The following is a 25309-nucleotide window of genomic DNA, read 5'->3' as shown; positions in this document are numbered from 1 at the left end:
ATGCAACCAGCGTATTGTGCATTTTTTTATTTTTTTTGATATTTTTCCCCCTAACAGGTTTGTTTGTTTTTCAATTGAATTGTACAGGTTATAGGTCACATTAAAAGTGGGAAAAGTTTTGAAATGATTTATTGTGGTCTCATTTTTTATAGCACAAAAAATTGACATTTTAACAGGGGTGTGTAAACTTTTTATATCCACTGTACTTTTGTGTACTGCTTACCTTGACCTGTAAAGGCCTTTAGTATCTCCTATTCCAGCATTACTGAGAAATTAGCCCATTTAAACATGAAACCTGTATGTAACCCAGTGGATACTGAATTGGATTACTGACAGAAAAGTACTCCTTCAGGGTTGTTGGCACACACTTCTGATAAAGACTCACTTAGAAAATGGAGTTCCTCAGAGCTCTTTGCTGTAACCACTACTTTTTGACAAATACTTTGTTGATAATCCAAGTTGAGATGGGCTGCTTCTGGCTGACCAGATTTGCAAATCAGCAAACTGAGAGGCATTATTAACTCACCCGAAGACAGACACATCCTTCAACGAGGCTTAACCTGCACCATTTCCTTGTGCCAAGACTGTGGTCCCAAACTAAATGTAGAAAGCGTAGCATGGTATCTTTTGGGGAACATGAGTATCCTTGCACCTGCAATGTTAGTGACACCTTACTGAAGTTAGATACTTTTATCTTAGATCTAGGCAGATTTGTAAGTAATGAAATCTCCTGCCATCACGTTTGTTATCAGAAAATCATTATTGCAAGCCCATCTGATCAGCAAATGCATGTCCTCTGAGGTCTAATGAAACCCAGAATCTGTGACAATGTCCCCAAATCAGGAGCAGCTTTGTTTAAATATTGATACTGTTGACTTAGAATGCTGACAGGCTGAGAAAGCTTGGAAGTAACATGCAATATACATAGTAAAAGAAATTTGCCAAGTGTAATGCTTGCCAATATTTGTGGACGGTAATAACCTTCTTTTCTCAAAAAGCCACACATTTTTGGAAGGTTAGAGCAAATTTCTGAACTAAAAACATTAATGTCCCTGAAAATGAGAGGCGCCTGAGAGAGCTGTGGTTGTGCTTTTGTTCTAATGCATATTGAGATTTTCGCACTGTACCAGCATATAGATTGATTCCAGTGTTGCAGTGTTCAGCAGGTACATTGCTTGATACTGCTGCCATCTACTGGTGTATTGCTTTTGTAGCCTTTTTCTCATATTAGACTACCAGCAGAGGAATTGAATAGTTTCAAATTCATGTACTTAAACTTCTAACGTCCTGTGGATAACTTCTGGAAAATAGAAATATATTATTGTATTACTCCTGCACAACACTTGCATCTTACAGCATATATAAAATTGTACTGAGTTCATTGACACCAGCTTGCAGTTGTTACGTTTTTGTTAACTAGAGAAAGCACATTGATAAAGGTACCTCTTTTGTAGGGGAGACATGGAAATACTGGGTATGTGTCCTGCTCCTCTTTATTTGTTAATTTATTAACTTGGGAAGGACAACTGCGAGAAGTGCCTCTCTTCTGGGTTGTCTTGTAAATATTAGTCTTTTGAAGTGATTTGCTTGAGTTTCACAGTGGGTATATGCAGATTAAGGGAGCAGTACTTGGATTAGGACTATATTTTGTTGCTTGTCTTTTTGGACTATGTGGACTCTGAGACCCTGGTCTGGGAGGTGGATAGAAATTCCCCATGTGACTGTCATGGGGTCATTCCTCTTATTCTACAGGGTATTTGATACACTATTAATATTATTAGGGTATTTGATGATTTGGTACACTGATAAAAAAGACCACTACTTCCACCTACCAAACCAGCATAAAAATAATCCCCAAAAATTCTGGTCCTCCAACTATTGCACCCAAGCTCTCAAAGCAGTCCATCCCCTGACCCACAAAAAACCCAATTGAAGTTGCTACCCTCTTCAATTCCTACTTCAGTGACACCATAGATAACCTAACCACCACTTTTCCTGCAGTTAACAGCACCACCACCAAGACAGCTGATGACCAAATCCTCTCAGAAAACAAGTCTACCCTTAACCCTAACCTAAAATTCTCCTCCATACCCACCAACACAATAAAACACTTTTACTTAAGCTAAAACCCTGTACTCTTGCCCCTGACAATCTAGCACCACACTTCTGCAACTAGCAGCAAACTCTATAGCTTATCCCATCAGTATAGTAATTAACAGATCAATTAAAGAATCCCTTGTCCCAGACATCTGGAAAAAAACATTCATTCTCCCCTTACACAAAGGTGGCACCAACACAGACACCACAAACTTTCGACCCATAGCAATTCTCTCAACCCTCTCTAAAATACTGGAAAAATGCATCCATGCCCAACTCCTCAACCACCTGCATGAAGATCAAATTTTATCACCCACTCAGCATGGTTTCAGACCAGGACACATCACCACTACCGCCCTCCTATCCTTCCTTGATACAGTTAACCGGGCACAGGATTCTGGTAAAATAATTGCTTCACTTTTCCTTGACCCCTCCAAAGCTTTTGATACCATTTCCCACACTATCCTCCTCTCCAAACTATCCACCCTCCACATTTCTCCCCCTACCCTACAATGGTTCAACAGCTATCTCTCCAATAGGCAGCAATCCACCAAATGGCAACAGTCTTACTCTCCCTTCCTCGATACTTCCACAGGGGTACCCCAAGGCTCCATACTTGGTCCTCTCTTATTTAGCATCTTTATTAACAACTTTCACACCACTCTCCCACAATGCTCAGTAATCCAGTATGCTGATGACTCTACAATAATATGCACTGCAAATTCCAGCTCTGAACTCCAGCAAATTACCCAGAGTACTGTCACATCTACTAAACCTTGGATGCTTAACAATCATCTTGCCCTAAATCCCAAAAAACTAAACTAGTAATTTTTGCTCCTAGGAAAACCACTCCATTTGATAAAAAACTCTTCACTATACAAGCCCAAGACAATACCACTATAGAAGTTTTCCCACACACTAAATTACTAGGCATTATTATAGATGAAAACCTTAACTTTGACCTACACATAAACAATAACATTAAAAAACACACCCAAAGCTTGGTATTCTCTACAGGCACCAGCACTTTCTTAGCCTCTCTACTAGACATACCCTTGCACCTACCTTTTTATTACCCTGTCTCCTTTATGGTGCCCCTCTCCAAACCAATATCCAAAATTCTACAAACTCCAAACTTGCTATGTGTTACAACAGAATAGCAAAATTTGCCACCAAGGCCAAATTCTCATCCCACCACTATAAGTCACTGAAACAATTAGGGTGGCTGGAACTCCCCCACCATCTCTCATTCACCCAACTAACTACTGTGCACAAAGTAATCTACAGACCCACCGACTGTCCTGCTCTCTCAACTCTACTTGCCAAATACCATCCCAACAGGCATCTAAGACCTGAAAATCATCCACTTCTAAAAGTAGATAAGCCCACCTTACCTGCTGGTCAACTCCTCTATTCCTTCACTGTCATACATATTTTTAAGGTGACAGTTGATCTGTTTGTTTATTTTACCTTAGTGCTATAATTTGGGATGCCTGAAACATTTTCTACTTACCACTGGGTATTAATGACTTGGTTTCTATTTTGCCTGTTTTAAAGAAGAGGGCTTTGAATTTCTAAATTATTTAACTGTATTTTTAGTTGGAATTTTTATCTTGCATAACTTGCTACATAATACGTTTTTATATAAAATGTGCTTGTATATTTTTTGCATGTATATCTAAGTTTGATATTGTACAAAAGAATATTTTTCTGTTTAAGAAAATATAGAGGTAACAACAAGATTCATTTTAATTGCCATCCTAAATTTTAAGTTGCTTTACTTAATAGTTGATTAAGTAATTTTTAAGTATTTAAGCAAGTGATTCTGAGTATGACGTTGTTGTGAAGACGTCCCGAGTTTGTGGTAGGGATGAAAGCGCTTAACCTGTATTTATTAAGGTTCTGCTAGTTTTATTTGCTTGGACGCTTGTTTTTTTATACAGAATATGTGCTTTTCTAGGAGTATGGAGCTTATGGTGTGAAACTACCAAAGAGACAATTTTGTTCATTTACTTTAGAGTGCATCACTGACAGGGCAGTTAACAAAAAGGAGATGGAGCAAAGGTGCAAAAGAGTGAAACAATTCCACTTTCGAGCCACAGATGTGGGCTGTAGTAAATTGTATAGTTTACAGCTGCATCAGATGTAGTCATGCGCCCCCATGAGTGCTACTTACTTCATAATTAGCTGCAAGAAGCTTGGGTGTGGTTCAGAGGAACTGATTCAGTCATGAAAAGTATTATAAAGTAGCTCGTCTGAGTCATAAGCAGCTGTAAGCTGGCAGGGCATTGTTTGGAAATAGTGTACAAAGCAAAGATCTCTGAATAAATGAGGAATATGCACAAACAGAGTAAATTGTTTAAAGGATTAATGTTTCCTATTTAAGAGAAGTAGAGGTTGTGACACTTGGTTTCAAGGTAATGTGCATCAAGTGTCACAACAATGGTATTATAGTTAATATCTATGAAAGAATTAGAACAGCCACACCCCACTGAAGATTTCAGATTGCTGTTTAGGTAGTCAGAATTCTGCAGCATGATATGAAATGAACTATTGATACAATTCAGAAATTTGGCTTGTAGGAGTCTGAACTTTGTATACACTCATGTCCATGCACACTCACGCACGCTCACATGTACTCTCACCCACTTGCATCCATGCACTTGCAAACTCGCGTACATGCACATGCAAATACTCCCATACACATACCAATGGATACTTGCAGACATCCGGGAAGACACACATGCACGCACATTTTATCTCTGATGTCCCTTTCCTGAGACACAGCATTATTTAATATTATAAAAAAAAAAAAAGGAATCTGAGCCAGGAACTGGGTGCACAGTTCATGACACTTAAAGTGGGGGCCAAATCTTCCTGTGGTTCCGGCACACTTGGCTAGTTAACTTAGTCACAGTGAATGGTTACTATTTCTGAACCTGCGACCAATAAAACAGTCAAACAATGTGCCACCTGTTTTGTACTACACAAAAGGCCCGGAATGCAACTGAAGACACTCAACAAAGTCACATAATGGCATACAATCAACAGAAATTAAGTTGCTTCATGGGAGAATGAACTGTAGGTAAATATGCTGTGGTCTGAGATGATGAAATGAAGGAGAAACAATGAAAATACAAGAACCGAGTGCATACAAACAGCTGCACAATATAAGATCGTCAATTATGTATTTAAAAAATTTCATTGAACATTTCAAAACATTTTTGAATTTGTAGGACCAGTCCCTCAATAAAATAATGGTGATGCTTATCTTTTTGCACAGAGCAGAGCGAGATCAGGTTTGCAAATGTCTGATAATGAAACACACCCTGTAGGCAACACCAGCAAAGAAAAGAAATTCCAGATTTCAAGGAGGTGCTTTTAATCACCTTATAGGAATGGGAGGGTATGAAGGAGCAGTGAAATCACAGAATGGGTGGATCTCTGCATTTTCTCTGTAGAATATATTGTAAATATAGACGTGCTGATATCAGTTTGGGGGGAGGGAACTTAAGCAAACTATGGGTAGTAGTAGCAGTCATGACGTCAGCATTTTGGAGACTCCAGCAAGCTTTTCTATGGCTCTAGAGTTGTTTTTTCAAAGTGAAACTGTAACAGTACTTTTGGTGTCAAACAGTTGGGTTAACAGTTTTAAAAAATCTGCATTACTAATTGCTGTTAACAGGATCGGAAAACAGGGATGAAAATGAAGTGTAGAAATGTTGAGCATTTCTGAATGGAATCCCGTTTGTTCCCTTTAAACAGTAGGTGTGGAAAAGAATTGATAATGTTCACACGGATGAGGCAGTGACTACTTTTTTTCTGTATGACTGCTTCCCTGCTGTTACAGGTTCTTCCTAAATGTTAATTTAAATATATGTGAAGTTTTAATAACTTGCTTGTTTAAGCTGTTGAATATTTTCTAAGGACTTGAATTCAGTGATTCCTTGCAAGTTTAAGTGACCTGAATGCTAAATAAAGTGATTAAAAAAAAAATCGACACGTTTATTGGTGACCATTCCATGAAAAATTGTGTCTTTCTCATCACAGTTTTCAGTAATTTGTTTTATTTAAGGTATTCTGGAATTACATTTTACTCTGCCTTATTTTGCAATTCATTTAAGGAGACTTTCAGAATAAAAACATCTACACAAGCCAGCACACACAATCTCAGAGGTGTAGCTTGCAGTTCTGGTGCCTGTGCTTTTTCACAATCTGGCACCCTCCTCATCGTCAAGTGGGGGAAGGGTCCTCTCATACTTGAGGGCTACCCCCAAAAAAAAAAAAAAAACAAGATCTTATGCTGCTTGAAGACAAAACAAAACTTCTCCTTTTTTAAACAGTAGCAAACTGCTTGCTATGTTTTATACCACTGATGAAGCAGTAAGGCACTTTGAGCATGCTCTTAGACAGTAAGAAAATCTGTGGTATTTTTTAGAATAATTCCTTTCAACACTGGAGTTTGGGGACCAGTGTCCACCTGTGTCGCTAAGTCTCATCACACATTTTAGATATGAGTGAATGTTTTGATGGACTTGTCATTTTGGTCAAAGAACTACTACTAGAGTGTAAAATCACAGATATAGAATTCTTCTTATATATATATATTTGTTTTGTTTATCATCCACCAAATGATACAAATCAATTAGATGTTTTCATTCAACATAAGTGTTTTTTTTTACTGTCATGGTTAATTATTCATGATCATTCACGGGTACATGTTTTTTTCCTAAAGGGGACAACTATACATTTCTTAGCATTGAGCTTGAACCAATGGCTGTGGCACCAAGCATCTGTTTCTGTAAGGCCCTTTTGTAGAGTATCCACATCATTTGGGGATTCAATAATGGCTCCCAGTTTGCAGTCATCTGTGAACTTTGTGAGCCAGAGTCCCTTAGTGTTGGCCTGTACTTCAGAAAAGTAGATGCCAAACAAGAGTGGTCCCAGGACTGAACCCTGAGGTACTTCACTTGTCTGGAGCTGGATTTGGAGTCTGCTACATTTACAGTGTGGGTTCTGTCAGTAAGCCAGTTGGCAACCTATTGAGTGATGTAGGGATTAATGCCCAGCTTAGTAAGTCTGTCTATGATTCCAGAGTGGGGGACAGTGCCAAAGGCCTTGGCGAGGTCCAGATAGGCTGTGTAGACTGCCTTACCCTCATCCACAGCTCTGGAGACTGATTCGAAGAAGTAACTCAGGTTCAGGAGACAAGATCAACCCTTCACGAACCCAAACAGGTGGGGTCCAATGTTTGAAGGTTGCCCATGTCTTTGTTTATAAGTTCCATGATAATACGTTCCATGGCCTTGCAGATCAGGCTCGTCAGACTGATAGGGCGGTAGTTCCCAGGATCCAAGGTGGATCCCCTCTTCTGGAGTGAGATAACTGTAGCTGTGCGCCACTCAATGGACACGAACCCTGAGGTGAGGCTATGATTAAACATGACACTTGGGTGAGGTGCCAGTTCATTTTGTAGTTCATGTAATACACAGCCCGGGATGTCATCTGTTCCCATGGATGCTGTATTCTTAGCTTTGGAGAATGCATTTTTTTACCTGTGTGGCCGTTATTACTGGAATTTATCAATCTTCCGGTATTGAGATGAGCTGTTTAGGGGGTGAGAGGGGGGTGAAGTTGGCACTGAATTGATCTACCACAATACTGGCAATATCCTTTGGAGCAGTATATTTAATGCCATTCTGTTGTAGCTCAGAGCAGATCTGAGCATTGCCATTTAGATTCTTGACATAGTTATAAAATGCCTTGTGGTTGTCTTTGGAATCTTTGGCAATTTTATTTTCATAACTAGCTTTGGAGGATTTTCTGAGGGATCTCAGCTTCTTACTGAGGCTGGTAAGGGAGTTTTTCAGAGTTTCTTGCATCCTGGGATTTTCCTGTTTTCTGCAACAGTTTCTTCCTTTTGTTGTAAAGTTTGTTTATGGCAGGGGACCACCAGATTGGCTTTATATTTTTTGGAGGAGAGCATCTTGGTTCTATTTGGGATGGCATGATTCATGTATGAGTGGATGTGCTCGTACAGTGTCTTAGTATAGAATTCAGCGGTCGAACTTTCAGTTCAGTTATAAAGTTGTTTTTGATTACTGAACACTTGTACAGTTTAACAGTTTTTAGTATTTTATTTTTTGTTTTTATTGTTCTTTTTAAGTCTATTTATATATGTACCTTGAATTCATTACTATTTCCTGTTCTGTTTTAAACAAGAGTGAACTTAAACTGAATCTAGTCCACTGTCGTCATTGGACTTCCTTGGTCAGCTGATTCAGCAGGATGAAGTCCTGACTGTGGTCTGCAGTCTAGAAAACCCAAATTCAAGTTGCACCTCAGGCACTGAAAGAATCTTGATGGGGAGGAGTGGAATGTGTGGCCTTTGTCAGCCCACCAATCCTGAGGATGGAGCGTGGCTGTTCTTGGTCAGCTGAGCTGGTGCCATTGTGGAGATCCATGAGGACAGTATCTGTAGACTCTGAGGACATGGGCTGGGTGTTACAAGATGATGTCAGTATTACATGTTGTCATGTGTACACTAGAGCAAATGTGCCAATAGAGGGATGTAGGAGACTCTTGCAGTGACACAGGTGCTCATGTCAGCCAACAGTGGGTGGGTATCGCTGTAGATGAAATGCTCCTTGACTTTGAGCAGCATGATGTGAGGCTGTTGCTCCTCCTGGTGTGTCAGAAAATGTAGTGCTTGAGGATATAAAGTCCTACATAGCAAGTTAGTGATTTTGTCTTGTAATTACTCATCCTGTTGCCATAGCTTGCCATCTGTCTTCCAAAGTAAGGCTTGCAAGTCAGCTTGGATGCATTCTTGCTTCCACATATGCTAGACAAACCGTGGAAGTCACTGTTTTATTCCCTAATAGACATTACTCCAGCCTTTCCTCCTGAGATGGATAAGTCAGTATCAGATACTTTATTCCCATCTCCTCCAGTGCCTGCACTGCTAATCAAATTAGTGTTGCGTGTGTCATAGTTTTGGCGTTGTCCCTGTACATCACATAATTAGTGTGAAGAATTTGTTTGATTTGGGCTTCTTTTGTTTTGCATTTGAATTTTGTGCTCCAGGCACTTCTGAGCTTTTTGACCTTGCAAACAACAGAACTTTCAGTGATCACTAACTTAAGTTGAATGTCACTATCAGTAGGGAAGCCTCTTTGGCTTTTATAAATGATTAGATGTCCCTTAGCAAAGCACCGTCTCTGACATTGGTAACTTGTTAGCTCCTGATGAGTCAGGAAGCTCGAGTTGCCCTTGTTGAAATATCTTTGCTAATGCAAGAAAAGGCTACTGCATTATCTGTGTGCCATTATTTTCTACATTTCTGGCATAATGAAAATGTTCTCAACTAGTCCATGCAACTCCCTGTTTTCTTTGCTGGGGTAAAAGCCTGGTGATGAGTGCCCTTTACCTTAAATGTGCTTTGCCTGATCAGTGGGGTACCTGAATTCAGGAAAGTGAATCAGCTGTTCATCTCCTTTGCTTTATGAAGAGGGAAAATGCCACTTCAGATGGAGAATAGATGCTTCTAGTGCTTGTTTCAGAAATGTTTCCACTGCAGCCATTCCTTGGTGTGGCCATTTGGTCCTTAGTTCACCTCTTCACTGTGCATTATTGCTTGGAATATAATTCCATGTGTTGGACCTCCTTTGATACCTTGGGGCTTCAGGACTGTACCACTTAAATGCTTGCCTTTAAACCTTCCTTTGGCTACAGCATCCTGGGAACTGCTTCTCAGCAATTACTGACTGCAGAAGGCTCCACTCATACATAAACTGATACTGTGCATCTATTACACCCAGCTGTGGAAGCCTCCCTCAGTGGTACTGGTTGCAGTAGTGCTTTGCTCATGTCTGCATAGCATTACCATGCTAGGTGGATTTACGTGTTAGTTGGACAGTTACACATGTTCTTTATGTGCTTGTATATTTTTCTTGCTCGTCTTTTCCTGTTTTGCGGTATGTACCCTTGCTCGTTGGATAAGTGTCAGAACAAATCGTGCAGGGGCTGTGCATGTCCTCACCTGATGGCCCCTTGTTTCCCATGTGGACAGGTTTGCACCCCTCTCTTATTTTAACAAACCTCAAGATGCTACACCATATAGTAACTGGCAAAAAACCTTTTCAAGTTTTTTCAGTGTTCAGTCAAGACAGACTGTGTCTTTTCATGGTCAATGTATTTAATACCACTTCCTTCACCAGGTGAAGCACATCCTTGTCAGTTTGCTGCAGCCGATAGTTTTGTACATTTCCTGAGTCATTTAAGCACAGCCCTCCAGGAATTAACTCGTGATATGTTTGTATGGAGTGCCAACCCTGTTGTGCATTTGCTGTCTTTTTTGTTGCAAAGCATTAAGATTTGGGGAGCTACTGACTTGGCACGACTTATAACATGCAGGGTTCCATAATAACAGAAAAGACTCTGCAGCTTGGGATTTTTGCTTTGGGAAAATTGCACTGAAGTGGTCTAGAGATTTATAGTTTTCTAAGCATTGGAGATAATTGTGCTGGATTAGTTTGATGTAATTTTACATTTTTATCTGGGTTTCTGAGATCTGTGCCTTACTCTGTTTTCGGAAGTGTGATTAATCAACATCTTAGCTGAGTTTTATTTGATATAGAAAGTTTTAATTTATACGTTAAAGAAAAGGAAGAGATTGTTTTACAAAGGCGTACAGGGTTTCCGCCTAAGAAACGCCTTTGTGTACTTTTGTAGTTTAATATGACTTTATAACACAGCTGCAGTGCACTTTGGTTATTCTGCAGCTCACAACATACAGAAACGTCATGGTGATCCCTTGAAGACAGTGCAGTGTCCAGGTTTAGAGTGCTCCAGGTTTTGTGGAAAGCTTTCTGGCATTCCAGTAAGTCATCTACCACAGTCAGTCATTGAATATTGACATTTTAGTACACAGGCTTTTTTCCCTTGGGGTCATCGTAGTTTCATTTTTGGGCGTTATTTCTGCTTCAGATTTGGGGTATATTTCCAGAATGCTTGCTTGTTATATCCTGCTGTACATCTATGGAAGGAAAGGGGGTAACCAGTTTTGTATTCTTTCGAGACTTTTTAGGAGTGCTCACCCACTTTGGAACCTATTGCAATTTTTTTTTTGCACTATTGGATTTGACTACTTTTTGAGCAGGCTGCAATTTATGACTTTCACTTACCTTTTAACGGAAAGTGTTGTTTGCCATCTCTTCTCCTTTTTAAACTATGAGATTTATTGTTTGCAGTATGGGTGTGATAGCCTGTGATTTATTTTGTAATAACTTTTATTATAAATCATTCAGCTTAAAAATTAACAGTAGTAAAAATACCACTAACAATACTGTCCATTGGAGGACAAAGAAATCAAACTTAAAAGAATAGGATATCTGAATAGTCATTTTAACATGCAGCTGTAACATCTTATAGCAGTTTCATCTAATATGCTAGTTAAGTTCTCAGTATTGTAATAATTTTGTCAGATAGTCACAATGTGATCAGAACTTCCTGAACATGGCATTACTGTTGCTATTATAAGCCAATGGAAATGTTATGATGATAAAATAAAAAGCCTGTCTGCATTAGTTTGTACAAGTATGAGTCATATCATCCTAGAAAAAAAACATCTTAATCAGAATACTAACATAATCTCTGTTAGTGATCCTTACCTTCTACCTGCTGTGCCTCTAGAAAATTGTAACTTACAAATTTGTCATATATCCATCCCTGCTCAGACAATGTGTAACAAGCCAGTCAAATACTGTAAAGAAGTTCCAGATAATTCTGGAGTTTCATTGCTGTAAACTCTAGTCTTTGAGTGCATAAATTAGCTGCCCCCGTCTTCAGATTATAGATGACCAATAACCAATAACAGTGCAGGACTCCACTTATTTTAATCCTATGTGTTGTCTCATTTCTTCTTTGCAACTCATTTCATAGCTGAAAAGGGTAAACTGACCAACCCACTGTCCTGGGCATCAAATAGCAATAAATAAGTGTAATGTGTTGCCCTTCTCCTAAAAATCAGCACCGGGTCCTTGTTTACAGATCTGCACTTGCCCGTTCAACCTCTTCGCAAAGAAAGTTGAAACAACAAGTCCAAACAGTGAAGCCCCCAGAAACATGGAACCATAAGTTATGGTGTCTTCCTTGTTAGTAAGTATAGTGGTGTGTATCCCCACCTGTCATGTGGGAGACTGGGGTTTGATTCCCCTGTGGGGATTAAGTGGAATATTTTGCTTTGGACTTGGCATAATGGTTAAGGTGTTTACCTCACAGAAACAAGGTACAGGGTTTGATTCTCACATTTGAGGGAGATTTTCTAGGGTTAAAATGGCCTGCGCAGGTAGTAGCGAGTCTTGTACATACCTATGAACAACCAGGCTTGCTTCCTTAAGTTAGTCTGCAAACAAGATCACAAGAGTCACTTCTGAGAAGTGCTGTACTTTCTGTTTCTGCTGCAGCTTATTGTTGACTAGGGGCAATGTGTCTGGCATTTTCTTTATAACCAGTGCCTGAGAACCTGCAGTACTCCGTGAGTGTTGCTAATTGCCTGAGTTTTCCATTTCCTCATCACTTCCATCATCTTCTGTGGATACCAAAATTAACATGTCCTTGTAGAATACTTTATCTCCATCTCAGGATCCTCCATCCTTTCCTGAAGTTCTAACCAATAAGTACGTTCTCAACTCCTTTGCATATCACTGTAAATTAAAAGTAGTGATGGAAAGGGAAGACAATGCTTTCTGAGTATCCAGTATTCTTCCATGTGGTTTTCAGTCCTCTATTTTCCCTTCTGTTTTATTCTTGTTTGTTTTAGCATACTCCAGGGAAAGTTGCATATCTGTAGACATAACAAGACTAGAAGCTGTTGGTTCAGCTCAGTGTGCTAATGGGGCAGCCCTACTCTCCGGCTTCCTTATGATACTGGTGTTTGCCTTTTTATTATTAATAGCTTTCCATTTAGACAGCATTCATAATCAAGTAATTATACTACTCAGCTAACTGGATGCAAGGGCAGCACAGATTTAGCTGTCAGAATAAGAATTATTTATATTGGAGGGGGAAAGGATGGAACTCCAAGCCCTAGCTTGGATACTAAACTTACGGGTATTTATTCACTGCCTTTGTTGACAAAATCAAAAAGCAATACATGGGGTTATTTAAAGAAAATGAAACTGTGTGCTCATGTAGGTGGAATCGAGTGTATGTGATACAGATAGACTGTCCTTAACAGGACTCATTTCTAGTGCACATCACAGCATGTCATAGTGTCATGTACTTGCAGGTCTGAGAAGGTGAGAGTCCTGCTGCTGACATTGTAGTGCAGTGTGACCAGTGGGGTGTGTTTATAATATAGACTGTTATTTTAGCAGATAGATGTTTTTTCCATATGTACAAAATGCGAGACAGTCAAGAACATTTGTTTGCCCATCTAGTAAACTGTCACAATTACTGGACTGCTGACCACAGGTGTTCATTGTCTGGATGTGTAATTGCTAGACACCTGTTTTGCTTTTAATGGCCTTCATTATTCAAAAAAAAATTGGCAGATGGAGTGACTGTTCCTTCCTGTAGTTGTAACTATATGTTGTAGTGTGCTGCTGTTTTGGTCAGTATACATTTCATAGATTCAGTACCTACTGTAAATTTTTAACTCAATGTTTAAAAATGACATACATATTTTTAAGGTGACAGTTCATCTGTTTGTTTATTTAACCTTAGTGCTATAATTTGGGATGCCTTAAACATTTTCCAGTCTCTCTTTTTGAGGCCTTTACTATATATGCAGGCTAACATATTCAAAATATTTGTTGTGCATTCGTAGCCATCCTGTACCCCCTGATTCCCATTATTAGTCTGTCAGACCCATAATATGCTCACAAGTGTCTAATGTGCCATCGTCTTTTTCAAGTGGTATAGTGTTCCGTGATTGTCAGCCGTTGTAAGAATGCAGTGATATGTATAGGCTTGGACTTTCCTCCTGACAGCTTTGTGTTGTTAGCTCCTCCATTTTAGCTGATGTAGACCACATGTAGCTACCCAATTTCAGCAGGCTGTTCTATGTGGAAGTAATGAAGGCTGCATTTAAGGTTCCTCCTAACACCAGTTACTGCCACATACTTGCCTCTGGAGGAGAAGGGCTTTCATTTAAAACCTGAGTGATTGTCACGTTGCTTGTCTTTTGATGACCCCTTTAGATTTCTAGGTTCATGTCACTATAACAGCAATTGAAGCTGTACGTGGTTTATCAGGCTAGCTTTATCTGTTTAACTTTAAAATAGAACCATTTCCTGTTTTATAGTTGATGCCTGCAGAAATGCAGAACTATATTTCTGTGCTGCACATCTGTCCAAATTTGTTTTGGGATATCTTGTAAGGAAGCATTTATATCTTGTCTGTTAGTTGTGTTTGTACAGCAGATTTTCACGGTGACATAGAAGACATCGTTTGAGGTTCCATATAAAGCTCACTCCTGCTTTTTTGCCATCTGTAGCCAGCCATAACTGCTGTTACTCTTGAAGTCTGGTGTTAGTTTATTCCCCAGAAAGGAAGCAGGCTAGATCCCAATGTTCTTTACCTCTGATGCTCAGCAAGGGCATCTGTTCATGTTCGTAGACAGGGAACTGCAACATTGCTTTATTTCTTTAGTTCTAAATTTCATTTAGCTGGTGCTAAGTTGTTAAATTCCAAATCTTTCAGTTGGAACAATTTCTGTTTTGAGACTGCGTGTCAACCATATCTTTGCATCAGTAAGTAACACTGCAGCTGACATACCTGAAAAAGTTAAATATATGTTGAACTTTGCGAATATTTTAAGATTGCACAGGAAGAATAGTCCTCAGTCATTGATAAACCTTCCTTATCCACCTGGCAGCATGCAGCAGTAACAAGGTCACAAGGGAACTGCACACACATTTATTTTTTAAGTTTGATAAATGTCATTTTTCTTGCTGTTTGTTTCCTGCAGAAGTGTCTTTCAGGTAGAGCTGCCTGACCTCTTTGTAGACCGCATTTCTTGCGGCATGAAATTTCTATATATATGAAGTGTATTTAGTTCTGATCTTCAGGTTGGGTCATTTTACACTGGGGTGTAGGATTTTGTTGAGTTCTGCATTCTTGCAGTGTAGAATGTTTACCATTGGCTTTTCTTAACCAGAGGCAGTAATTCAGTTTTGGTAGAACACCCACCACTTTGAAGCAAAATTAAATTCCATGTTCTTTATCAAACTGTCTGGCAGTAATATTGACTGAAAGCTTTTCATTTCTTCAAACAAACTACAGAAGCTTGTCTGTCTGGGGAGCTGTTTTCGGAGTTGGTTGTTTACTACTTAGCTAGGCTGCTAGACTGATCCATCTGGACCCCGTTCCATAATACTCTGAGCTATAAAAAGTTCAGAGTTCAACATATAAAAGTTTTTCCCCTTAATTGATCACCTTCTTAGTAACTGAACAATAATTTATTGATAAAAAATAATTACCAACACGGCTGCCAGAACAGACCCATTTTGGGTGGATGGGGGGCTTTTTCCCTACAGTGATTAGCATTGTGCTTAACACTGCTTGCAGTCATACAAATTAAGTAACTGAATGTTAACCAAAGCTGGGTAAGAGTGGCATCAGAAAATCAGGACTGGAGACTTCAGCACCAAGTAACATTGATCGCTTCAAAGAAAACTTGCATAAAATTAACAGAACCATAATGCAAAGAGAAAACTGTTAAACTAAGGAAAAAGTCATTTTGGCATGGCTCTATCACTTCATATTTGAGGAATGAACAAAATGCCAAACAGAATGTTTTACTTGTGTAAAAGATGACTTTCATTTGCTTTGGTGAAGCAGAGTTTAGTCTTTTTAACTACTTTTCTTGTTTTAAGCTAGTAGCAGTTCCTATGGTTTATGCATGGCAAAGTCTGAATTAGTTCATCCTCCCACAGCAGTCTACAGGCTCATTTTTGCATGCTAGGTCATGGTTCATTCTCCCACAGTAGTCCACAGGTTCATATTTTTGAATGTTAGGCCACAAAGGAGCCAGCAGTGGCATTCCTGTGTGGTCGCGCACCTACTACATATGACCTTAGCCAAAAGGAAGCAGGAGCTAACCTGGGACTCCTCTCTTAAAGTGCCCCAGGACAGATCCAGACTTCGCATTTAAAGTGTGCCATGTAGAGCATACAGCAATAAGGTACATTTTTTCCATTGTGTTAGTCCATCTTTTTATTGTCTGTTATTGCATAGCTCATTGCCTAAAATATGTCTTTGCTAACAGCAGTGCACCTTATGTTGTGATGATATCGAAGTGGGGATTAGCATGGGGATGCAGTCAGAGTTTAATGGAGGCAGCCTGTATATGGGCTGGAGTGTGTCCACTAAAATATATGAATACATCCCCATACTATCCAAATGGTGATCTCACCAAAAGATAATGTTTGTTTTTATGGGTGTTTTTTTAGTAAAATGTTTTAATATTCTGAGCATAGCTGAACAGTTTTAGAAAGGAAAACATAGAAATATTCATAATAGTAAGAGGGAATTGCATTGTAATAATATAGCCATGAAATGTCGTGACAGACGTACAAACTGTTCAGGGACACTTTATGAAACGGGATGTCTGAACTGTACATTTTGCATTCTCCACAATGCAAGATTATTTACTCAAAAAAGTTTGGCGGCAGAGTTATTCCTTTGTTCCTCGGGTTGTGGCCCAGGGGTAGATGATTTAGTAAAGTTGGATGCAGATTGCCCTTCCATTTTTTTAAGCAAAATAGGACAATTTCTTCATTATTTCTTGCTTCCTAAAGTTCAGCTTTTACCAGCCTATGTCAGGGATGTATTTGATTTTTCAGATAAAATTAAAGATGTGCAATGGAAAGAACATATGTTTTGGGTTATCTATAGATGTTAAGAGCCTATATACAAATATCAGTCGTAACTTTGGTTTAGAGGCAGTAAGATTCTTTTTAGGTGAATGTCCAGTTACAGAATATATAATTGAATTACTGGACTTTTGCATACAAAATATTTTTTTTGAATTCTGTGGAAAGTTATACAGACAAAAAGAGGGAACTGCTATGGGGGCATCCTTTGCCCCCACCTATGTCAATCTAAGTACGGGTCTCTTTGAACCTGAATGTATCTATAGGTCATAATTTTTTTCTAAAATATGTTGTAAACTATTCCAGATACATTGATTTAATTTTTTATGTGAGGGTGGTGAAGAAGAGGTAAATAGTTTTATACAGGAAGTTCAGAATTGATTTAGATTGCAATTTGATGATCTGAAGGTAGGAAAAATTATCCCTTTTTTAGATGTAGTATTAGACAGTAGGGGTGAAGGTCTTCGAACTTTGGTTCATAGAAAGTTCCAAAATGGTGTGTTTTATTTCATGGCCCATAGTTGTCATCCCCCCCATACAGTTGAAGCTGTACCCATGGGTGAATTTAATAGGTTGTCTAGGTTGTGTAATAATAAAGCAGATTTGGATGAAGACATAAATAGGAGCATGGAAATGTTCAGAAGGAGGGGGGTTAGCACTGAGATATTAAATAAGAGCTGGGAGAGAATTAATAGTAAAAATAGGAATAAAAATAGGCTATAGGCAAAACGAAAGGGCTTTAGATGAAAGAGAAAGTATGCATTTCACTACTACCTACAGCAACTTTAGCCCTATACTGGTGAAATTGTTACACTTTTACTAGGGTTACAGTTCCCAGTTTAAGGAGATCAGTGAAAATATAAAAGGGACACCTGCTAGCTCATACAGGAGAGGGAGAAATTTAAAAGATTTTTTAGTAAGAGCTATATATAAATTCCCTGTGGTAAAAATAAACAATAGTTTGACTAACTATGGAACAAGTAGTTGTGGTAGGTGTAAAGCCTGTAAATATACGGTACAAAGTTTTAATAGAATTAATGGGATGAAATTTCAAGCTAAAGGCTGTTTTAGCTGTAATACAGAAGGCATAATTTATGCCTTGAGCTGTCCTTGTCAGAAATTTTGTATAGGACTAAGTAAAAGAGCATTCAAAGTTAGATTGTTGGAACATTTGAGAGATGTACACAATGTTAAGAAAGAAAGCTTCTATAGCAATACATTTTAATTAAGTACATGGTGGAAATATTGAAGGCTTAAAAAGGTCTATTTTAGAAAAAATAAATGTTTACACTAATGGTGATGAATTTTTTAAAAATGAATTATTGTTGAAAGAGTCCATTTATATTTTAAAATATGATATTATGTTACCTAAAGGGCTAAATGCAGAAATGAATTGGAGAAGTTTAATGAACTGAATAATTGTTTTATTGATTAATTGATGTAGATATATAGGCAGGTGTATTGCTTGGTAATCTTATACTCCTTTGAAGGCTGTTTGGCCGAGATGTCAGTGAAATAAAGAATTTTGTGTATTTCTTCGCCTGGTGCTCTTTTTACCTGTTTTGGTGTTGTGGTGCTTTGTTATATCTGCACAGTATTGAATTGTTGAGGGTTGAGTTTGTTTTATCTCAAGAAGCAACTTGGGAACAACATCACTGATTCTCAGTTTAAGTGGGGAAATGCACATCATTCTAGTTTTCCCAAGACCTTGGGTGGTGATTACCTCGTAAGGAAGCAGGCCCTCACTGCAGTGGAAAATTATTATCTGTGCACCTTATCCCTCCCCATTTCTATAAATTGATACCCCCCCCAAAAAAATAGGAAAAAGCCTGTTAATTTTTCAAGTAAGGCTTTAAAGCATTTTTCAACCTGACAACCTTCCAGTCTCTGCCAACTAATTATCCTAGGATGACTGTTTGCCCAAACATAGCAGTTCTGACTATGGTCTAAGGTCTAATGCTGCTCAGATCAGCTTGGAGAACCATTAAAAGGAACCATTATAGGTTCATAGATAAGTACTAGGCTAGTTGCCCTTGTGGGTCACTTTAAGCCTAGTCAATTTCCCTTTCAAAGGTGAGAATCAAACCTTGTATCTTGTGTCTGTGAGGTAAACTCCTTAACCTGTATGCCCCCACCCCCCAGTTGGTTCTAGGCATAGGACTTCAAAGGTTTATCTTGAGATGACTAAGTCCTTCCCCTGAATGATCTTCAATGAAGTACTAAGTGAACTCTTTGGAGCTGTTACAGTAGCCCCTCTGACTTCAACATTACTGGCCTGACCCCCAGTGGTCCATGTCCATGCAAACTCCCCTCTTTGGACCACATCTCACCAATGAGAACATTTCCCTCAGTATGGGCATGCCCAACTCTTCCTGCCACTCTGACTGTTGCCTAAGCCACTAATCACACCCTTGTCGACTGGGCCATAGTTAAGTCATCATTATTCTATGCCACTGATAACTACTCATAGCTTTGATCCTGTCTGCTGACTACTAGACATAATAAATGGATGCACTGAATCTGACTTTCACTGTGAGTTTAAAATAATATTTCTTTGGGTATTGGTGGATATGATACCTGATTTCATCTTGACTTGATGTTTCTTGCATTTTACTGTATGGGGGGGCAGTACCTGATCATGTTCTATTACTTATGTTGATGTTTCATTGCATGCATTTCTTTGTACCTCCTCCTAAAATCCTTTCTTGCATGTGAGGTTTTATTAGCAGTATCTCCAGAATATTTTATCTCACCTTTGCCTTGGATGTACTTCATGGCTGGCAATGGTCTGTTAAACCAAGCTTAATGGTTTGCAAACAGCACTTGGACAACAATGGATATTAGGAAGAATGACAATAGCTTTGCCATTTTTTCAAGCCATTCTCATTCTCCTGTGTCAAATAAATATCAACTCCTGTTGTCATTTCCGCACATATCTACTGTTCAGCATTTTAGTGGAAGAGTTGACTTATGGATGGCCTTCCTGATTTCTGTAAGGATTTTGCTGGGCTTACTTACTGCAACTCCTGCTCTGCCCTTCACAGCCTTGATGTGCATACAGCCACAGTGGAACCACATTGTCAGCCTGTGGATGCTTATGTTCTGTCACCCAAGTGTCCTAATTCAGCAGTAGTGCCATAGAGTTCACTGCTTTGTGAGTCACTCTGCATGCTCTGCCCCCTACAGTTCATGGGAGGGTCCTACAGCATGACTTTATTTCAAAACTTATCACACAAATACTGAACTTTGTCAGCTATGCTCATTTTGATGCACATATCCTCATGGACTTCAAATATGCACTGGTTTGTAGCCACTAATAAAATGTGACAGTTGCATTGTTTTCATAATAGTTATTCAGACAGAAGTGCAGATCTGATATCTGAGAAGACATATTTCTACCTTAACAGCGGAATTATTTGGCATCAACATAGTATATAAATTATAATTTATTATAGTCAAAATGAATGAAACATGAATTTTAAGTATGTTCTACTCCTCCTTTTTAAGAGCAATACAACATTCATCGGAGTGCATTGTCTGGATTTTACTTCACATCCAGATGCTGAAGAAGAGTTTTTTTTGGGCTAATATGTCACAACTCCTTGGGTATGTGGTACGACCTGCACAGTGTACACCCTTGAGTATTTATTGCTTATAAGCCCTGCCTTGTGTTTGATCTTTTTCTCTGGGCATCTTTGAAGTTCATTCTTGCTCTCCTATTCCTTTGATCTCATTTATCATCCCAGAAAAAGTGGATCCTTGTAATGGTTGCATTGGTCTAAGTGAATGTTTATCCACTTTATTTCCGGACTTTTTTTTTTCACTGCTACATTGTATTTGTACATAGAGGCTATAAATCTGATAGTCTCATCAAACCAATGGAGTACTTGAAAATGTTTGTGATCTGTGGTACTGAAGCATAGTTTGGGTTGGTTGAACCTATCTAGTTACCTGTAACACTTTCATTATTTTTGTACTGTATTTCATCAGGAACTTATTGGCTAGATTTTAGGGAGATTTACCTATATACAAGCCAGTTTTACTACTAGAGAATAGTTATTTAATGCTATAACTGGGCCCTTGGATGGAGTGAGAAGCAGCAGACTGGGCTACTCCCCCACCCAATAGATGAGCTAGCTAATGTCTGCCGCTTATTCTCAAGCATGTGTGTCATGTGGGTAACTGGACTGTTTGAAAGGATTGTTTGGATGAATATGTTGCATATTGGAATAATCTGGATTTTGTCAACTGCTGCATCACGATGTAATATTATCATTACTGCCTCCCAGTACTTAATTCTGTGATTATGTTCCCAGCTCTGGTATATTCTCTGCAAAGTCTGCACCTTCTTCTTGTCTTAACATGGGTTTTTAGAGGGACTTTGATTTGTTCCCAAATCTCTGAGACATGCTGGTAGAAATGAAGAGTGTCAGAATTGTCGATAGATTTGCTTCCAGTTCATGTTTGCATGCATGCATGCATCCTGCAGTGGACTGGTATGTTGTTCATGACTCTCTGCCTTATGCATTTTGCATGTCAGAGCAAGCTCTGGCTTCCTTGTGACCCTGAGTAAAGTAAAGTGGGTATTGGAAAACAAGTGCACTTACTGATGATTAATGTATTCTTTTTCATTTACTATGCTTTTTTTTAGCATCTGTAGTTTGTTCTTCATGTGATGTTTTGACTTGTTCTATCATTCACTTTTCAGAGTTTTTTTGAAGGGCAGTCTGCATCTTGGGACGTAGCAAAGAAAGATCAGAATCGAGGAAAAAATCGATATGGCAATATCATAGCATGTAAGTCCTCATAAAGTGATTAAAGATCAGTACAAGGTATGCAGCATATGATTATCGATTGTTAATTGATCATTATTTCGAATTAAAAGGAAATAACATTTATATTGTTTTAATAAATTAATAGTCTTTGTGTGCTACAAAATGGAAGGAGCACAGCAACGTCTTCTAGCTGTGTGGGGCTTATCTTTTGAAGTGCGTACTAAAAAGCACTGGCTTTATGTTATAATGGATGAACTACAGTAACTTTGTATGGTTGCCGTTTATTTGGTTATTGACTGAAGAGGGGGAATGGCTCCATTATTATTGTGTTGAGCTCGCTGTGGAGCTACTCAGTTCCTTTTTCTTCTGTTTTGCACATGTATGTGTGTATACGTGATGTGCACATGCACTGTTCACAGTAAGATTGTTACTTTGTTTGTCCTCCAGACAATATTTTTTCTTTTATAGTGGAATAAGTTACATGTAAGAGCTCCAAGAAATGCATGAGTTTATTTCAATCTGCTCAAATCCTGTGTGAGATGCCTATTCACCCTTAGTGGCCTTTAAGGATTGCCCTTGCACCCGGGTACTGACAGAGTAAATGATGTAGTATTCATTATCTCAGAACCTCAGCCATGCCGGACTGTCTCCTGATATTTATTTTTTAAACTCTGACTCAGGTGGTTGTGAAGCTTTGCACACTTGAACCCCTGTCCAGACAAAACCTTTGTTTAGGGTGCTGCTGACTTTTTATTTATTTTTTTATTTTGCTTAATGATATTGTACCCACTTGTGTACCATTACTACTGCATCATTGAACTTTCCTGCCCTCAATTATGAGCCCTGATTTTTGAACTATCTAGGGTATGTCTACATGTTCAGAATTTCTTCCTAAAGTTTGTTTACTTTGAATCAGTCAACCACGTCAGCCCTTTTCATTGTCTTGTAGCAGTCTGATAGAAACTCTTAGAAACTCTCTTCTGTTGCTTTGATCAGCAGCTGCCTGATATTTGAGTATTGACCTACCTGTGAACCTTGAAATGTCCTTGTAACCCATCCGACAGTTTTGTCAACATGTAATACTAAGACATCGGATGTCACATAGATTTAATTTTGCTTCATTTGTGCACATTACATTTCTCTGATAACTTACTCTTATGTTAAATCTGTAATTTGTAATTTTCTGGAGCTTTTCTCCCCAGGACTCCATTGAAAATTCCCTCCTCGTGGCCCAATGGACTGTCCTGGCAAACAAACTATAAATAAATAAATGTTGTATACATTTGTTTCAGTAAATTAATGCACTGAGCTTACACTGCACAGTCTTATCAGCTGCAGCAGTGAACTTACTGAGGCAGAAATGAAAGTCATCTTTGAAAGTTAGCTTGTGTTTCTCTCTCTTTATGGTGGGTGTAGCAGAAAAGCTGGATTCACACAGATTGTGCAAAATGAGAATGACGTGGGCTAGGCTTTCCCTAAAAAAACTGTGTACCCTGCTTTTATAGATTGAAAAGTTTAGGGAAAAAGTACACGGCCTATACAACAGAAAAGGAACTTGATGCACCCATATTCCATGTTGGAATTTCATGTTGTCCCTGTAGTTAGAATACTTTTCAGGTGTACGGATTTTTTTTGTTTGTAAAATTTGTGGTTTTCTGGCAAATCAGAGAAGATCGAGTTCAATAAATAATGACAGACGTTTGAGTTTCAGACTTCATACCCCTCAGAAAAATGTGTGGCAACACAAAACCTGTTATTTTAGCAACTTTCTAAGTTTAAAAGAGTAATAATTAAGATTTGTCCCTAAGTTTGGGCTTTTGCGCCCCCCCCCCCCATTATTTTTGGCTTTGTCTAGATTTCTTCTGCTAAGAGAATGGGGGTATGAAAGTTAGCAGTTTTGTTTCTGAAGCTGTGTATTAATGGCACTAAGTTTATAGAAGCGTATTCCTTAGGTGTAGAAGTCTTTGCAATATGAATTGGTTGTATTACATGGAACGGCTGATATTAATTTGTATTGAGGTAATCTGTGCAAAATATTTGAAATAGTAAGATGTCCTGTAGTGCCCTGTATGTCAGACATAGGTCTCCTCAGATAAGGAGGTAATATACAAAGGAAAGAGTTGCTGTAATCTTTGGTTATAAAACAAGCCTTTTACCCTTTTTATACTGATTGTCATGAATGTTTGTAGCATCTCCAGTTACAGCAGATGACAGGTGAATAGGTGAAGAATATGGTGTGGTGTTTTTAACTGTTCTGTACAGAGCTGTGTAAAGGGAATGATTACCTCCCTGACACATCTCTCGACCCCATGTGGGCATATGACTTACAGATGGTATTGCACTGTGAGACGTTATTGTGGCAATAATGCACTGTTTTGGTTGCACCATGTGAGATTTAATGTGAATATTTCTGTACTTAGTGGAACATTTCCTTGCAAAATTTGCTTATTTTTGCAGGAGTCACATTTTGTTTACTGACAGTGAGAATTGCTGGGAAATTGTTTATTTTTCCTTGATGGGCTTGTTGGTGGAGGGTATATTGATAGAACTGTAATACAGACCCATTGCAAACATTATCATTTAGCTTAGGTCATATACAGTCTATATTAACATGAGATTTTGACATGTTGGTTGTATCCCTCTGTGTCTGCTAACCTATAAAGCTTTCAGAGGTTGTGTCACTTCTGTGTTCTGTGAGCTCAAAAATTGTGTGAATTCCTAGAAAACTTGTGGGGGTAATGCTGCTTCTGTGGAATTCCATTAGAGGGCAATAAAAAGGATAAAAGGTTTGGTGCTAAATATCTCAGGTAGGTGAAGATATGACTTTGAAGGTGTTTTCTCCAGGAAGCGTATGTATTTCAGCATAATTTGGTGTTTCCATTTGAAGCTGGTCTCAGGTTTTACAGTATTTAGAAAAATTGTGTATTTCTTGCATTGACTTTTCCTAGAAGTCCTATTGGTGTACATTAAATGGCTGACAGTATGACCTGTCAAGTAATCCAGACTGGTGATGTATTTAAAGTAGGACTTTTCAGAAGACTTGTCTGCTGTGAATTTGTCAGTTTACTAGGAATACTTTGTAGCAGCTGCACAGATAAGTGATTCTCTTCAAACATATATACAGCATGGCTGTTTGGGCAAAATACTACAGCTTTTTTATTTACACAAAGCAGTGATCAGGTATGCAGTGCTTCCATTGTCATGTTGGTGTATAACCTGATTTTATTCTAAGCTTGTCATTCTAGGTTTCTACTGTAAGCTTTCGATATCTGCTATGCTGCTTCCTGCTGAGGTCCATGACCTTAGCTAGCTTAACTTAGCACTTAGAAATTGTATGCAGTAATTTTTTTTAGTAGTCTGAAAACTCATTTAACATCTTTTTGTGAGTGCTAAAATGTCTTACAAATACAGTACATCAGATCTGATGAATTATATGTGGGGTCTTTTTTGTGTAATGCTCATTTGTAAACCTTGCTATCCTGAGATGAGTTTCAAGTGGCAGAGGTGGTCAGTCATAGGGGAGGGTCCAGATTTGTCTGGCTGACGCAACCATAAGGG

General features: G+C 38.7%; 1 protein-coding gene across 17 annotated transcripts in view; it reads left to right on the top strand.

Moving 5' to 3' along the window:
• Window positions 1-25309, top strand: part of PTPRK (protein tyrosine phosphatase receptor type K) — a 3469591-nt gene that overhangs the window by 3125338 nt on the left and 318944 nt on the right. For all 17 annotated transcript variants that reach the window (XM_044064217.1, XM_044064183.1, XM_044064208.1 and 14 more), the window contains one exon: window positions 21685-21772. In XM_044064217.1, coding sequence (XP_043920152.1) covers window positions 21685-21772 — 88 coding nt within the window. The remainder of the gene's footprint in view (window positions 1-21684; window positions 21773-25309) is intronic.

This window comes from Protopterus annectens, chromosome 1.part0 (assembly GCF_019279795.1).
Source record: "Protopterus annectens isolate FY-2018-M chromosome 1.part0, PAN1.0, whole genome shotgun sequence".
Taxonomy (NCBI): Eukaryota; Metazoa; Chordata; order Ceratodontiformes; family Protopteridae; genus Protopterus; species Protopterus annectens.
Note: the sequence above shows the minus strand (reverse complement) of the source record. Positions and strands in the feature narration are given on the sequence as shown.